The sequence below is a fragment of the Myxocyprinus asiaticus genome, chromosome 11, assembly GCF_019703515.2.
Source record: "Myxocyprinus asiaticus isolate MX2 ecotype Aquarium Trade chromosome 11, UBuf_Myxa_2, whole genome shotgun sequence".
NCBI lineage: Eukaryota > Metazoa > Chordata > Actinopteri > Cypriniformes > Catostomidae > Myxocyprinus > Myxocyprinus asiaticus.
Window position 1 is genome coordinate 1,222,904 of NC_059354.1, and position 16,798 is coordinate 1,239,701.

The 16,798-nt window shown below is 38.4% G+C and overlaps 1 protein-coding gene across 1 annotated transcript in view; it reads left to right on the top strand.

The window, feature by feature from the left end:
* rbm45 (RNA binding motif protein 45) overlaps positions 1 to 16,798 on the top strand; it is a 114,505-nt gene that overhangs the window by 66,903 nt on the left and 30,804 nt on the right. Inside the window, exon 8 of the mRNA XM_051710493.1 lies at positions 10,585 to 10,748. Within this exon, the coding sequence (XP_051566453.1) occupies positions 10,585 to 10,748 (164 nt within the window). The remainder of the gene's footprint in view (positions 1 to 10,584; positions 10,749 to 16,798) is intronic.

Consider the following 16,798-nt stretch of genomic DNA (forward strand, 5'->3'; position numbering starts at 1 on the left):
TAAATACAGTGTTATCAGACTTTAGCCATTAATATGTTTTTAAGCAACTGAAAAAAGCACAAATGTCAAGGCCAGGGTCCAAAACACCCTCAGACCCCAGAGGGTTAAGAAAGCAGCCTTCTGAGTACCTTTGCATAGTCATATCGGGGCATAATCGGTTAAAAATCCACATAGAAAAGGTCTGTTTTCATTCCAGCTCAAAAATTAACTATATCGGCCACCATATCGGTAATCGGTGAATTTTCCCTCTCTAAAATCGGTATCGGTCTCAAAAATCCCATATCGGTCGGGTTCTAGAAGGGAATATTAAAAGTGCTGAGGCAGAGCTGAAGCGCCGAATGTCGTCTGATGGCCGCCGAGAATTGACCCGATGGAAATACAGATATAATACTATTTTGTCGCGGAAGGTGGAGTTTTGGCTATTCAGGGTAAGAGTTGGGGGACAAAGCAGGTAAACTTCTGGCCAGATATAAAGCAGAGAGTGTCAGTGAAATCTGCTGGTGGGGAAATATTTACCTTGGCCATTGATATTAATAATGCTTTTAAAATAGTTCTGTCTTGGTCTACTGATGGAGATATTAGAAACTTTGTGGAACCATTAGAACTCCCTAAACTGACGACTGAGCAAAAAAATTATCTTGATTCTGAGATAACATTGGAGCTTGGTGAGGTAATTAAGGCCTTGCCTACTGGCAAGTCTCCATGGCCAGATGGCTTTGCTGCTGAATTTTTTAGATCTTATGCTACAGAACTGGCTCCACTTTTGCTAGAAGTTATACAGAATCATTAAAGAATGGAAAGCTTCCGCCAACCATGACACAAGCCCGGATCAGTCTGATTCTTAAAAATAACAAAGATCCAAGCGAGTGTAAGAGTTACAGTCCAATTTCCCTGATCCAGTTAGATATGTTAAAATATTGTAAAACATTTTGGCTAACCGATTAAGTAAAGTTATGATATCTCTTATACATATAGATCAGGTGGGGTTTATTCGGGGCCGCAGCTCTTCTGATAACATAAAGCGTTTCATCAATATCATGTGGTCAGTAGCGAATGATCAGACTCCGGTCGCTGCCATCTCACTTGACGCCGAAAAGGCTTTTTATATGGTACAGTGATGTGAAAAAGTATTTGCCACCTTCCTGATTTCTTCTATTTTTGTGTATTTTTCATCCTAAATTGTTTTAGATCTTCAAACGAGATACAACATAAAACAAAGGCAACCTGAGTAAACACAAAATACAGTTTCAAATATATAATTTTTTTAATTGAAGCAAAAAGCTATCCAACACCTATATCACCCATGTGAAAAACGTACTGCCCCTTTAAACGTAATAGCTGGTTGTGCCACCTTTAGCAGCAACTGCAACCAAATGCTTCCGATAACTGGAGATCAGTCTTTCACAATGCTATGGTGGAATTTTGGCCCACTCTTCTTTGCAGAACTGCTTTAGTTTAGCCACATTGGAGGGTTTTCAAGCATGAACTGCCCGTTTAAGGTCCTGCCACAGCATCTCAATCAGGTTCAAGTCAGGACTTTGACAAGGCCACTCCAAAACCTTAATTTTGCTTCATTTGAGCCATTCAGAGGTGGACTGACTCCTATGCTTTGGATCATTGTCTTGCTGCATAATCCAGTTGCGCTTGAGCTTCAACTCACGGACTGATGACCGGAAATTCTCGTTTAGGATTTTCTGGTAGAGAGCAGAATTCATGTTTCCCTCAATTATTACAAGTCGCCCAGGCCCTGAAGCAGCAAAGCTTCCCCACACCATCACACTGCCACCATCATGCTTGACCATAGGTATGATGTTCTTTTTGTGAATTTATGTGTTTGATTTACGCCAGATATAATGGGACCCCTGTCTTCCAAAAAGTTCCACTTTCAACAAATCAATCCATAGAACATTCTCCCAAAAGGCCTGAGGATCATCAAGGTGTGTTTTGGCAAAATTCAGACGAGCATTAATGTTCTTCTGGGTTAGCAGTGGTTTTCGCCTCACCACTCTTCCATGGATGCCATTTTTGGCCAGTGTCTTTCTGATAGTGGAGTCATGAACAGTGACCTTTATTGAGCCTGCAGTTCCTTGGATATTGTCCTTGGCTTTTTTGTGACTTCCTGGATTAGTCGTCGCTGTGCTCTTGGAGGAATTTTGGAAGGTCGGCCACTTCTGGGAAGGTTCACTACTGTGCCAAGTTTTCTAAATTTGGCTCTCACTGTGGTTCTTTGGAGTCCCAGAGCCTTTAAAATAGCTTTGTATCCCTTCCAAGACTGATGTATTTCATTCACCTTTTTCCCTCATCATTTCTGGAATTTCTTTTCAACCTTGGAATAGTGTGCTACTGGGTGAGACCTTTCAGCCAACTTCATGCTTATGAAAAAGTTCTATTTAGGTGTTGATTTGATTGAACAGGCTGGCAGTAATTAGGCCTGGGTGTGTCTCCAGATGAACCCCATTATGAATGCAGTTTCATAGATTTGGGGTTTAGTACTTTTTCACACAGGCCCAGTTGGTATTGGATAACTTTTTGCTTCAATAAATAACATTTATCATTTAAAAACTATATTTTGTGTTTATTCAGATTGCCTTTGTTTTATGTTAGATTTTGTTTGAATTTTTGAAACAAATTAGTTAGAGATATACTAGATATATACACAAAAACAGAAGAAATGAGGATGGGGGCAGATACTTTTCACAACACTGTAGAATGGGATTATTTTTTTAAGATTTTAGAAATACACTATATTGCCAAAAGTATTCGCTCACCCATCCAAATAATTGAATTCAGGTGTTCCAATCACTTCCATGGCCATAGGTGTATAAAATTGAAGCACCTAGGCATGCAGACTGCTTCTACAAACATTTGTGAAAGAATGGGCCGCTCTCAGGAGCTCAGTGAATTCCAGCGTGGTACTGTGATAGGATGCCACCTGTGCAACAAGTCCAGTCGTGAAATTTCCTCGCACTAAATATTTCACAGTCAACTGTCAGTGGTATTATAACAAAGTGGAAGCGATTGGGAATGACAGCAACTCAGCCACGAAGTGGTAGACCACGTAAAATGACAGAGTGGGGTCAGCGGATGCTGAGGCACATAGTGCGCAGAGGTCGCCAACTTTCTGCAGAGTCAATCGCTACAGACCTCCAAAGTTCACATGGCCTTCAGATTAGCTCAAGAACAGTGCGCAGAGAGCTTCATGGAATGGGTTTCCATGGCCGAGCAGCTGCATCCAAGCCATACATCACCAAGTGCAATGCAAAGCGTCGGATGCAGTGGTGTAAAGCACGCCTCCACTGGACTCTAGAGCAGTGGAGACACGTTCTCTGGAGTGACGAATCACGCTTCTCCATCTGGCAATCTGATGGACGAGTCTGGGTTTGGCGGTTGCCAGGAGAATGGTACTTGTCTGACTGCATTGTGCCAACTGTGAAGTTTGGTGGAGGGGGGATTATGGTGTGGGGTTGTTTTTCAGGAGCTGGGCTTGGCCCCTTAGTTCCAGTGAAAGGAACTCTGAATGCTTCAGCATACCAAGAGATTTTGGACAATTCCATGCTCCCAACTTTGTGGGAACAGTTTGGGGATGGCCCCTTCCTGTTCCAACATGACTGCGCACCAGTGCACAAAGCAAGGTCCATAAAGACATGGATGAGTGAGTTTGGTGTGGAAGAACTTGACTGGCCTGCACAGAGTCCTGACCACAACCCAATAGAGCACCTTTGGGATGAATTAGAGCGAAGACTGCGAGCCAGGCCTTCTCGTCCAACATCAGTGTCTGACCTCACAAATGCGCTTCTGGAAGAATGGTCAAAAATTCCCATAAACACACTCCTAAACCTTGTGGAGAGCCTTCCCTGAAGAGCTGAAGCTGTTATAGCTGCAAAGGGTGGGCCGACGTCATATTAAACCCTATGGATTAGGAATGGGATGTCACTTAAGTTCATATGCGTCTAAAGGCAGGTGAGCGAATACTTTTGGCAATATAGTGTATACGAGTTTGGGAATACTTTTATTGGATGTATTAAGTTACTTTTAGACACTTGGTAGTGACGGTACAAACAAATGGATTCATTTCAGATTATTTTACTTTGGATAGGGGCACCCGGCAGGGTTGCCCTCTTTCCCCATTATTGTTCTGTCTTGCCCTGGAACCATTAGCAGCCGCGATAAGAAGGGAAGATGATTTTCCAGGGGTGGTGGCTGGAGGTATGGCACATAAGCTTTTGCTTTACGCAGATGTTATTTTATTAGTAGTTTCTGACCCTACTAGGTTTATGCCTTGCCTCCACAGAATTATTAATTCCTTTTCTAAGTTCACTGGATACAGAGTTAATTGGTCTAAATCCAAAGCTTTTGCTCTGACAGCGTACTGCCTGGTAACTGCTTTTCAGCCAGGCGCCTTTTAGTTGCCCAAACAGGGCATTATGTATTTGGGTATTTTATTCCCAGCAAATTTATGTGATTTAGTCAGAGTTAATATTGACCCTTTAATAAAAAGTTTTTCGAGCGATGTTGACAGGTGGGCTTTACTACATTTATCTATGACTGAAAAGGTTAATGTTATAAAAATGAATTGTTTTCCAAAATTCAAATACCTACTACAGTCTCTCCCCAATGACGTTCCCCTCTTTTATTTTAAACAAATTGATAGTATAGCTAAATCTTTTATCTGGAATGGTAAAGGTCCTCAGATGCATTTGAACAAGTTACACAGGCCAGTTGACAAAGGTGAGTTAGGTCTCCCCAAGATTTTGTTTTACTATTATGCTTTTGGTCTCATACATTTGCCGCATTGTTCGCTTCCGCCTGAGAGAGCCCCTCCCTGGCTCTTTATTGAACAGGAGGTCCTTGCCCCTATCTTGCCATTGCAAAGTCTTTCTACCAAGCTGCCCAGAGAAGTAAAGACACATCCCGTTATTTCGCACATGCATTTAGTGTGGACAAAAGTTTCCCACGTGTTCAATTCAGACATTTACCTGAACATTGCCATAAGTATTTGGTTAAACCCTAAATTGTGCATTAACAAGTCCCCTTTCTGCTGGACAGAATGGATTGAGAAGGGAGTTGCTACGCTGGGTGACCTGTATGAAAATGGAGTGTTGAGATCTTTTAAAAATATTATACAGCGGTTTGGGATTCCCAGTTCTCAATTCTTCAGGTACTTACAGCAGCGCCATCTACTTTGCACCACCTTTGGGTGTAGTACACAGCCCCCTAAAGTGGCAGACACTCTTGATATGGTGCTTGCTGCTTTTGGAAAGGGTCACGAGGCTTCAGTGTACTATTCCTGGCTAATTCAGAGTTTAGGGGACAGCGTTTTAACATCTCTCAAGAAGTTATGGGAGAGAGACTTAAATTTAGCACTGGAAGATGGAGAATGGGTTAAGATTTAAAAAAATGTAAAGTCTATGTCTCGGGATGCAAGGGTGCACCTCATTCAATTTAAGATTCTGCATCGTTTTTATTGGACTCCCTCTAGATTGTATAGGCTTGGCCTTAAAGACACACCTACTTGCTGGCAATGCCAGTTGGAGGATGGGGACATAGCCCATGTTTTTTTGGTTCTGTACTAAAATTCAAGAGTTTTGGTCGAAGGTTCAGAATTATATTTGTGAGGTCTTGAGCACTCAGATTTTATTTTGCCCCAGACTTTGTATTTTGGGTGATGGGGCAGGTATTAATATAATGAATAAACATAAAAAAACTGTCCTTACCAGCGTGATGATTGGCAGGCAGGTAATGCTAAGGGGATGGAAGTCTGCTGATGCGCCCTCATTTCATGAGTGGTGCACCGAGTTGGGCAGAGTGGCGGCCTTTGAAGAGATGTCAAATAGATGGCTGGGCAGTTTGGGTGCATATGGGAAGCAGTGGGGCACTTATTTGGCCTTCCTAGAAGGTTGCCAGGGAGGAGCAGTGGAGAGGGACGATTTTAATTAAAATTATATGTGGAACCCTTTTCCTTTTATGTTGGTTAAATGTTTTTATGTCATTGAGTATTTTCTTTGTACTGTTTATACACTACCGTTCAAAAGTTTAGGGTCACTTATTCATTCTTTATTTATTTTTTCACATTTTAGAATAATGGTAAAGTCATCAAAACTATGGAATAATTGAAATGGAACTATGGGAATTATGTTGTGACTAAAAAAATCCAAAATAAATCAAAACTGTGTTATATTTTAGCATCTTCAAAGTAGTCACCCTTTGCCTAGAATTTGCAGAAATGTACTCTCGACATTTTCTCAACCAACTTCTTGAGGTATCACATTGGGATGCTTTTTAAACAGTATTGAAGGAGTTCCCATCTATATGCTGGGCACTTAGTGGCTGCTTTTCTTAATTATTCGGTCCAAGTCATCCATTTCAAAAACTTTTTTTTTTTTATTTGTATAAAATTTTAGTTTTGTAATTATATTAATATGGTGGCACAATTATATTTTTGTCTACATAATTAATTTCAAACCTTTAAGCATACGCCTTCAGATCAAAAGATTTTTAAGATCATGAGAAACATTTCAGGCAAGTGACCCCAAACTTTTGAATGGTAGTGTATGTGTGTCTGTTGTTATTTAATATTTGACCATTGGGCTGTATGTTGGGTGGCGGGTGGGGGGCACGTAGTTGTTATAAATTGATTCTGTATATTCTTGTGTTGTTTGTTTCAATTTTTATATGGAATCAATAAAAAATTAATGAAAAAAAAAAAAAAACTGCTTTTGAATCCAAAAAGGATCTTTCTTCAATGACAGTCATTCAAAAGTAGCTATTTATTCTCATGAAATAATTTTTTTGCAGCAACATATACGTTTCAACGATTTCATTATATTATAGTAGATGTTTTGCCGGTGTACACTTTTTAATTTATTTATTTATTTTTTTTTTATGTTTTTTTTTTTTTTTTTTGGAGGGCTTTTAAATTGTGAAATTACATGGAATTTTTCCCTGTCTGCTGCTTTTGACATCACAGCTCAGGGGTGCGTTACAACAACGTAACTAACTGCTTCACACACTTCCATAGTACTATGCATCATTGGAGATATTAACTAGCTAGTCATCATGACTCATGAAACTTATGTTTCCTGAAACCGTTGTAAGATCTCCGTTGTTCGAGTCAGGTTTGTTCAACAATATTGAACTGTCACTGATGACATTACTCAGGGGGAAAAGCAATAATTTTTATGGAGATTGAATGGATGCCAGATTATATCTTGTATACATGGACACTAGAAAGCTGTTTATTGCAAGAAAGCTGCTTGCGACATGAAAGCAGTTTCAGTGTTTGTATGTACTGTGTAATCGGCATTCTCTTTACCTCCATTTACATGCAGCTCAGTAGGTTTCCCTTCTTACATCAGGGTTCCCCTGGCGCACTGGATCTCAGATGAACATGGGCACTTTTCAAAAACCTATAAGAACGCCGTTTATGCATTTACATGGCCACAAAAGCCATGTTCTCCGACAAAAACCTGGGTGTGTTAAATTGTTTTCTTGATCCTTTAATTGGCGTACGGATAAGGGCTGCGCTTGCATGACATTTCTGAACACTGCTTTCTGCACAAACCCAGAATGTAAATGTAGTCTTAAGCAGGGCTCGAGTTGAGGGGGGATGCCATCCCCCTTGTTGCAAGAAATACCAAAATCCATCCCCTTGGTAAAACCACCATCCCCCTTACCATCCCCTTTAGATTAATTGTGTCATGTATTACATAGAACTAATCATGCAAGTAAAATATTTAATTCTCTACGTTTGATAAATAACAGACTTTAAATAACGGCGATTAGCCAATCAGAATTAGATTTCGTAGGCCGCAAGCACAACATTCCATAGGTGTGTGACACCCTCAGTCAAAATCAAGTTGTTCTGAACCAGCTAGTGAGATGACGGCTTTAATATCCTGGAAATAGAATAACTTTAGACCCATTTGAGAAACCATTCCAAAAATAGAATGCCCTGTCGCTGTCGCTCATCGTGTGAACTTTACATGGAAAAGGTGCCTTTTATTGTGCGTCGTGTTGCCGCGGCGAGGTTAGGACATGATAACAGGTGCATATTATGGCTGTGTCTAAGGGTCAATGACGTGACTCATTTCTTTTGTCCAGACCTATTAAATGAAAAATACATTAAAAAAATGCAATTCTCCACAAAAAAAAAAAAAAAAGGTCTCATGAAAAGCTGAAATTCTTGAAAAAATAAATGTTGGCATGGATAGTGCTTAATAATCTTTTATTATTTCTTCTTAAATAAAAAAAATATCAGTGAAACAATTTTGTTTTAAAATTATTCATTTTTGCTTTTGTCCACCAAATCAAAGTCATGTGGCCATTTTGTTTTTTATGTTGAACATAAAAACATAAAACAGGGCAGACACCTTGAGACCCTCAAGACTGAGTGTGAAGTTTAAAACAAAAAATCTGATTTATTTTGGCATTTTTATGAAAAGGCACATTTTGTTCAGTTTTTTTTTTATTATTAATGAAGTTGTTTATGCTCTCATGTATTCGAGGTGCAAAGAAATTATTATAATACTTTTTACTTTATGGTTACACAACATTACAAGTTTTAATTTTCTTGTAGTAAATGCTATAAAGTTTTTTCAAATATGTATGAAACCAAATTGGACACAAAGATTACGTTTCTGAGAACATGACACAAGTGTTTTAATTTTAAGATTTTTAAAAGATTTCTTATTAACACCCTCCCCATTTTTTTTTTTTTTTTTGACACCACCACCCCCTTGAATTTTTTTTTACAAATCAACCATTGGTCTTAAGTCTTAAATAATAAAATATATATATGGAATGAAAGTTATAGAAGCCTCAGTGAAGTCAAATGACGTCCACAGAGCAAACTAACAAGGAACTATGCTTCTAACCACAGGTTAAGATATGTAGTTCCAATCACACAACTTTGCGATGCTGTTTACAAATGTTTGTTGGTTTCTGGAAACACCAAATCGTTGAACTATGTTGGTAATGATGGAACTTAAGACTATAGTTGGCTAACAATGCTTTTGGGAAACACCCCCTAGTCGTTACTGAAGTAATTGGGACATAGAGGTGCACGGAGAGCAGTAAGAAGGTGCGAGTGCAGCCGGTGGAGTTTCTGGTGCCCCCCTAGGGAGATGGCGCCCTGCGCAGACTGCGTAATATGCGTATAGGGAGCGGCAGTACTGGTGCGTGCGCATCTTCTGCCCTGGACAGAAAGTCACGCTGCACTCTGTTGGGGTTTGTTGCTGTGATGATTCATGCTTCCTCCCATTTAACTTGGAATTGTAAACTTCATACTGGGAAAACTTCAATGAAATGCCACTTTATGTTAGACTTACAACCCTTGCTGAAATGTTCAGCTCTGATTTCGCTGAGATGCAGGTGTGTGACATATCAGCACAGAGGGAGATTTAGAGTCAATGATAAACCTTCACTCGTATTAAATAATATACACCGATCAGCCACAACATTAAAACCACCTGCCTAATGTATAGGTCCCCCTCGTGCCACCAAAACAGCACCAACCCACATGTCAGAATAGCATTCTGAGATGCTATTCTTCTCACCACAATTGTACAGAGGTGTTATTTGAGTTATCATAGTAGACTTTGTCAGTTCGAACCAGTCTTGCCATTCTCTGTTGACCTCTCAACAACAAGGCATTTCCGGACACAGAACTGCCCCTCACTAGATGTTTTTTGTTTTTGGCACCATTTGGAGTCAATTCTAGAGACTGTTGTGTGTGAATATCCCAGGAGATCAGCAGTTACAGAAACACTCAAACCAGCCCATCTGGCACCAACAATCATCCATGTGATTATCTAATCAGCCAATCGTGTGGCAACAGCGCAGTGCATAAAATAATTCAGATATGGGTCAGGAGCTTCAGTTAATGTTCACATCAACCATCAGAATAGGGAAACATGTGATCTCAGTGATTGAGCGTGGCATGATTGTTGGCACTGTTTTGGCAGCACGAGGGGGACCTACACAATATTAGGCAGGTGGTTTTAATGTTGTGACTTTCTTTTGATTATCGTAAACCTGTAGAACAAATGTTAGCTTTGCAGCATCGTTTATCAGTTTGGTCTCTGTTGACAATCAAGGTACTGATGAAAATCACAATGTAATCAATTTTAAAATTAAAAATAAGGCCTCTCTTTGACACGTTTGTGTATAGTTGTCAGGTAGTTGTCACTGAATTTCGAATTCAGTGAAAAGTCACGTCACGCATTTTCATTATCAATCATCGTTTTCATGATCGATCATTTCTGTCACTTCCGGGTACTCGAGTACTCGTGCCCATCCCTAATACACAGTGTGGACACTCAATCATGAAGTTCGGATTCCGATCGGATACACAAAAAAATCAGATGTGGTTCACAGTCTGAACAAAGCTTTGGTCACATGCCATTTACAGCTTACACGATTGACAAAAAAACTGTACCCGGAACTGAGTGCCCATCAGTAAAGATTTAAAATCGTGTACTTCCGGAAGGCTCATGTACCAGCTAACCTACTGTCAGTGAGATGAATAAGAATGCTAACCGATAGCTCTCTCCAGGTATTATAAACCTCTTTGTATTTCTCCTCCAGGGTTATGCAGCACCCTCTGTGCCTCAAAAAGCTCGTGTGCAGACAGATGTTGCTCTCCCACCTCTTAAGAAACTGGCTCCGTCTGACAGTGTGGTGAAGGAGAGACTCTTCATCATATTCAACCCGTCACCTCTACCTGTGGATGTGCTGGAGGACGTTTTCTGGTGTGTCTGTGAATGTATTATACATTTACACACTGTTTAGGATAATGTTGGACCGGTGTGCCATGTCTGAGTGAAAGAATGAATGGTGTGGTCTCATAAAATCGTAAAATAGTGCATGACTTCAAGGTGATTTATTTTGATGTTTGCATTATATAACTGACTACATTTACAAGCATGTTCAAGTGTGATCAAGTTGTGCGGTAGCTCAAATGATAGAGCGTTGCACTTGTGATGCAAGTCCTGAAGAGCATGCGAGTTGACACATGAATCGAATTATGGGGTTGCTTAAGCAATGGTGTTTTTCATCTCACATTTGCTTTTCTGACACTATCTGTTAGGGTTAAAGGTAGGTTTTGTTGATTTTAAACTTGATATAGCATTAAAGGTGTATTCCGTGTTCAATACAAGTTAAGCTCAACTGACAGCATTTGTGGCATAATGTTGATTACCACAAAAATTAATTTCCACTCGTCGCTCTTTTTCTTTAAAAAAAAGCAAAAATCTGGGTTACATTGAGGCACTTACAATGGAAGTAAATGGGGCCAATCCGTAAACGTTAAAATACTCACTGTTTCAAAAGTATAGCCACAAGACTTAAACAATAAATGTGTTAACATGATTTTAGTGTAATAAAATCGCTTAAAGTTTTCTGTATAAAGTTAAATCCAATTTATACAACTTTGTTGCTGTGGCAACGTAACGCTGGAAACCCAAAAACATTTGCAAAAACTGATTTGAACAACTTTACAGAAGTTTTAATGTAAGTGCTAAATGATAAGCTTCACATTTCTGACTTGTGAACCTTCCAAAAATTGGCCACATTCTCTTCCTTTGTAAATGCTAGGGATGCACGATACCACTTTTTCTCTTCAGATCCCGAGCCAATACCAGTGTTGTTTTTTTGCATAATCAGTTTAGAATATCTTTACATTATTGTGTGGAACTAATTGGGAGTACTCTTTAATATGTAAAGAAACACAAACCTCTAACTACACATTATTTCAATATAAATGTATAGCTTATTAAGAAACACTTTATTATTAACTAGTATACTGGTTAATGTAGACACAAAATTCACAGAAATTCCAGTCTTCAGTAGAAAAGAAACAAAGTGTTTTTTTTTTTTTCAACTTGCATCTGGACTAAAGGATTCAGATCTCTTTTTTGTTCAATTTAGTTGTAAGACATCAGTCCACTTTTCATTCACACAGTTATTTTTTTGGATCCCATTCAACTTAAGTAGTGTTATAAATTGTAAACAAATACTAATGATGACAATAATAATAATAATAAATTGTTATTAATATTATTATTATTGACTTTTAATTTTAAATACAACAGTAATATATTTAAATCGTGCACTTTTTAAACCCTCACGCTTTTATTTTGACATTGTAAACTCTCCAGGAAGTCCTGAATGTGTCTGTCTGTAGGCAAGTTCACAGTAGTTTAATTCGCTTCTTATTCAAATTCTGGTAAAATGCACCTCCGGTGCCGTTCTAAATGCATATTATAAGTGAACTGAACTATTGAGCATCTACATCTGAGATGCTGTTCTTGAGTAGCGCTCAAATATTGCGCACCGCTGCGAGTGTGTGAGTTTGTGTCAACAGAGCAGGACAGCAACGCGCTGGCGCTGCACATACTATATATTTACTTATTAAACACAGCCTTTTGTGATTCACAGAGCTATCACACATCTTCAAGTGGCTTTGAATAAAATGCACGAGTGTATGAATTGCTTTAATGGTGTTTTTATGGTTCTTTTATGTAATTTTTGGAGCTTGACAGTAACGAACATGACTAACACACTGTATCGGATCTGGATTGGGCTCATCGGACCGACACACGATCCAGGTATTGGATTGGTGCATCCCTAGTAAATGCCTCACTGTAATCCAGAATTGTGCTTTTATTAAAGCTACACTGTGTAAGATTTGTTAGAAATGAACAAAATTTCATTAATGAGCAAGTACAGCAATAATTCGTCTTCCAAACCATTTATTTGCCTTACCCCGATTCACTATGGTAAGCTTATAAATTATTATTATTATATTTTAGAGCTGTCAGGATGGATTTTGCAGGAAATTGCATACTTCAAAATGGCAGCCCTCTGGGGAATCACCCATTTTCAAAATAAAGAAACCTCAAACCGAGAAGAGTCTGCAAGCAAAAAAGGGAAAGAGAAAAGGGACAGCAAATTGGGACAGAATAATAAAACACGAAACAACATTGGCTTGGCTTTTTCAGAGGTGGTGACAACTCTGAGATCGTAAAGGATTTAAAACTGACGCAGAGGTAACTTTTTCTTGCTAGACAGGTAAGATATTTTATTGGACCAATAGTTAGCCAGGTAGCTTTTTTAGCACGGTAGTTCATTAGATAGTGTTAGCCGCTCTTATGGGGCATTTTATTATGGATTATGGTACTGCAGTGCTTGATTTCATTTTCAAGGAAAGACAATTAAAAAAAAAAAAAAAAAAAAACTACCTTAGTCTATTTGACTGCTAGCTTAGTTATAATAGTTTCCACCATTTTACTTGATCTGATATGACTAGCAATCATTGTCTAATGTCAGCATTGCCTAACTTTTGTAACATTATTCATTTTGAAACAATTGTTTTCAATAAGTCAAAACAACAGTATGCTACTTACTTGCTAACTAGACATATTTTTCGGATATCTGTCTTTTTCTTCCTTTCGTTATTTTATTTTTTTGATGGGAGGGGGCGAGTTTTGTTGTTGTTAGTGACATTTGCTCTGATAAGTTGATCACCTGTAACCATGGATACACCGGTACTCCTCAAACCATCATCTACGCAGAAGAGCAGAGCCAAATCCTGACTGACGTAATTACCAAAAAAGTGTTCCACCGCTAGTAACTTGCAGTTTTATGCTTCATCCGCTAGAGGGCCAAAAGTTACATAGTGTAGCTTTAAAGAAAAGGAGGGACGAGTTCAAAATTAATTTTTGTGGTAATCAACATTATGCCACAAATGCTGTTGTATTGAACCCGGAATATTCCTTTAACCTTAAAAACCTCTTCTGTTTGGGTGAAAATTTTACTCACTTTTAGTGCCACACACTGGAAATTTTCCCTAGAAATTGCTGGAATACTTGAAATGCACCACATAGTATAATTTTGTCATTTTGTCAAAAATTTCATTTTCATGTGATCAGGCTGGATATTTCCCATGAATTTTGTTCACTGACTAAGATGCAGATTTACAGACTCAACAGGTCTGTTCCAAAACTTAGTAAGCTGCCTTGCTGTCTCCTACCTTCATATGGCAGCATCCTTAATGAAATCATGCCTCATAAGAGAACAATTTGGAACGCTCTACATAGGTGGCAGCTCTGCGCATCATTCAAATAGTGCTCTTCACGGGCAGCCCAGGAGAGACTCGGTTCGCAACGGATTTCAACGCTGGTGACGCGAGAGGAAAGACGTGACCCTCTGAGCATCAATATGCGTAGCACACACACATTTTGGGTAAAATAGTCAGTTTTCTATGATATTAAACTATTTTTTTATCGATAATTTTCCATATTGAATGGATTATGAGTATATTGATAATGCAAATTTCTCTCGCATCATCCGCTATCTTGGATATATTTTTCCACCAAGCTCATTACGGTGCATTCTGGGATTGCCTACCCAGTAGTAACAAGGTACCTTTTGAGGCAGCAAAATTAAGATACCTAGCTTTTGGAACAGCCTACGCATCAGGAGCACGCCTGTGTTGCCTTAAAATGCTGCTTCCGAAGGAAGGAAGCTCACTAGGTTTTGGAACAGACCCAACATATACAACATATGTTATGCAAGATATCAAGTACTTTTGACTAAATTCAGAACAGTCCGGTTGTTATGTAGCTTTTCACAAAGATATCATCACAGAGGTGTTTTTGGAGAATAGTGGAACTGGAGACTTAATCAGTTATACCCAATGAAGGCGTAGAAATAACTAGAACAGAAATAAAGATCAAAGACAGACTGCATTCTGAAAATGTCTTATTTTATGACAAGCAATAGGGGCGTAATGCATTTGAATTCACACATTAAAGAAGGCCTCTGCTGAAACATTGGTAATACTCCCCTTGTGCTTTTAAAAAAAATAAGACATTTTCAGAGTGCAGGATATCTTTGGTCTATGCTTCTGGCTTGGAGAATGTGCTGAATACTAATATTTGAAAACATGTTTATAACTAATTGAATATTCAATAATTGAAATGTGTAATACAGAGTTTAGAGTTCAACTTATTGGTGGTTCAAAGCCTTATCAAATTAGCCCAAATCTTTTACCAAAAAACATGATAGGGGCTGGGATGTGCAAAATTTGGTGTATAAAAGGTGTTTTCATACTAAAGCCCAAAGTATAGTAAAGTAAATTCCCGCCCTATCCTCTAAGGGGCTCCGTACTAGAAGATGTAATTGCATACAAACATCAGGAGACAAAGGTAGAAACAACAACAGTGGATGTGCATGTCAAGAGCGCATGTCTGAGGAAGTCAGGCGATACCTACATTTGTATATGTCATAGTTATGGGTCTTAACTCCTGAAGAGAAATAGTCCAGTATCTTATGGCTTGTTGCATGTTTGTTTTGGCTGAGTTTGAGACTGGCAGTAACTGGAATAATCCAAATCCAAAGTGAACCGGTATACTCCAAAACATCAGGGAGAAGAGAAATTCAAAGTCCAGTCAAAGATCAAACACAGGCAGACAGTGTTAAACAGGAACAGGTCATATCCAAATTGTCAGGAAAGAGAGGGTTTGATAACAGGCAGATTAGTCAGGAACAGACAGACAGGATAAAAATCTGGCGCAATCTGGCAAAGAACAGAGAGGGAATAAATAGTCAGAGCAATCAATGGATCTCAGGAGTGCAGTATAGGCAGTCGAATCAGGGGGTGGAGTCATGGAGACACACAACTTCTGAAACACAAATAAAGCCACATGCTCAATCACACACATAGACAGAGCGAAGGTGCTGGCAGAGTACTCAGGCTGGATTCCTGACGCTAAGAGGATATTCCATGTCAATAAATGGTGATGAAAGCCAAAATTCCAATATTTGCCCATACATTATTTTGAGGAAGGGGGTCACAAAGACATTTTTCACTTATGATTTTGCAGCAAAACTACAGGTCAAAAGAGCCTCATGTGTCGTTTATACTTAATAGAATATTCTTTGACCTGCTAAAATCAGGATTTTGATATTACTGTTTTTATTTGAAAAATTAAAGGTATATTTCTTTAATATAATTTGTACTGCAAACCTTTGTTTTGTTGGACAAGAAAAACTAACTTAATACCATGTGACTCACATTTGGTTTTTGGTTTTTAAAATGTTGTATTTGTGTTGTGAAGTTGTTTAAATCATGGTTTTATGGTCGTTTTAGGGTTTATGATGGTACATCATCATAGCAATAAAGTTGTAAAATTGGAAATAACTAAATTAATCCCAATAAATAATAATTGGGATCAAATAAATCAAACCCTTCACTCCCCCCTTTTTGCCTAGATGACTACTCTATAGTGGTCTAGGCAAAGTCTCTTAAATAATATTAATTCTAAATACTGATCCTATGGTAAAAGCAAACAATACTCGTAAACTTATCTTCTATCAACATTGGCTTGGAATGAAACAGACAATAACAAAAACAAATAAAAACAGAACATCTACTACACAGACTATTTTACTGCTCATTACACCTCTGAGATAAATTTGAATCAATACTACAAAAATCTGTTACTGCAATTAATCAGGACTCATACTAAAGTCAGTTTGTGTAGGTTAGTACGTAAAATAGAAAATATGTCAGGTACAGTAAACATACCGTTTTCAACAAGAGTACATTAGCACATTACTGTGAAGTAATATTGGGTGAAAAGTGCTTTCAAAATGAAAATACATTTCAAATAAATAATTCCAAGGCAATGAGAGCACAATGTAAAACAAGGAATATATTATATTGTAAAACAAAACAAAACATAAAAAAAAAAAAAAAAAAACTTACACTTAGATCAGGGATGGGCAACTTTGAAGG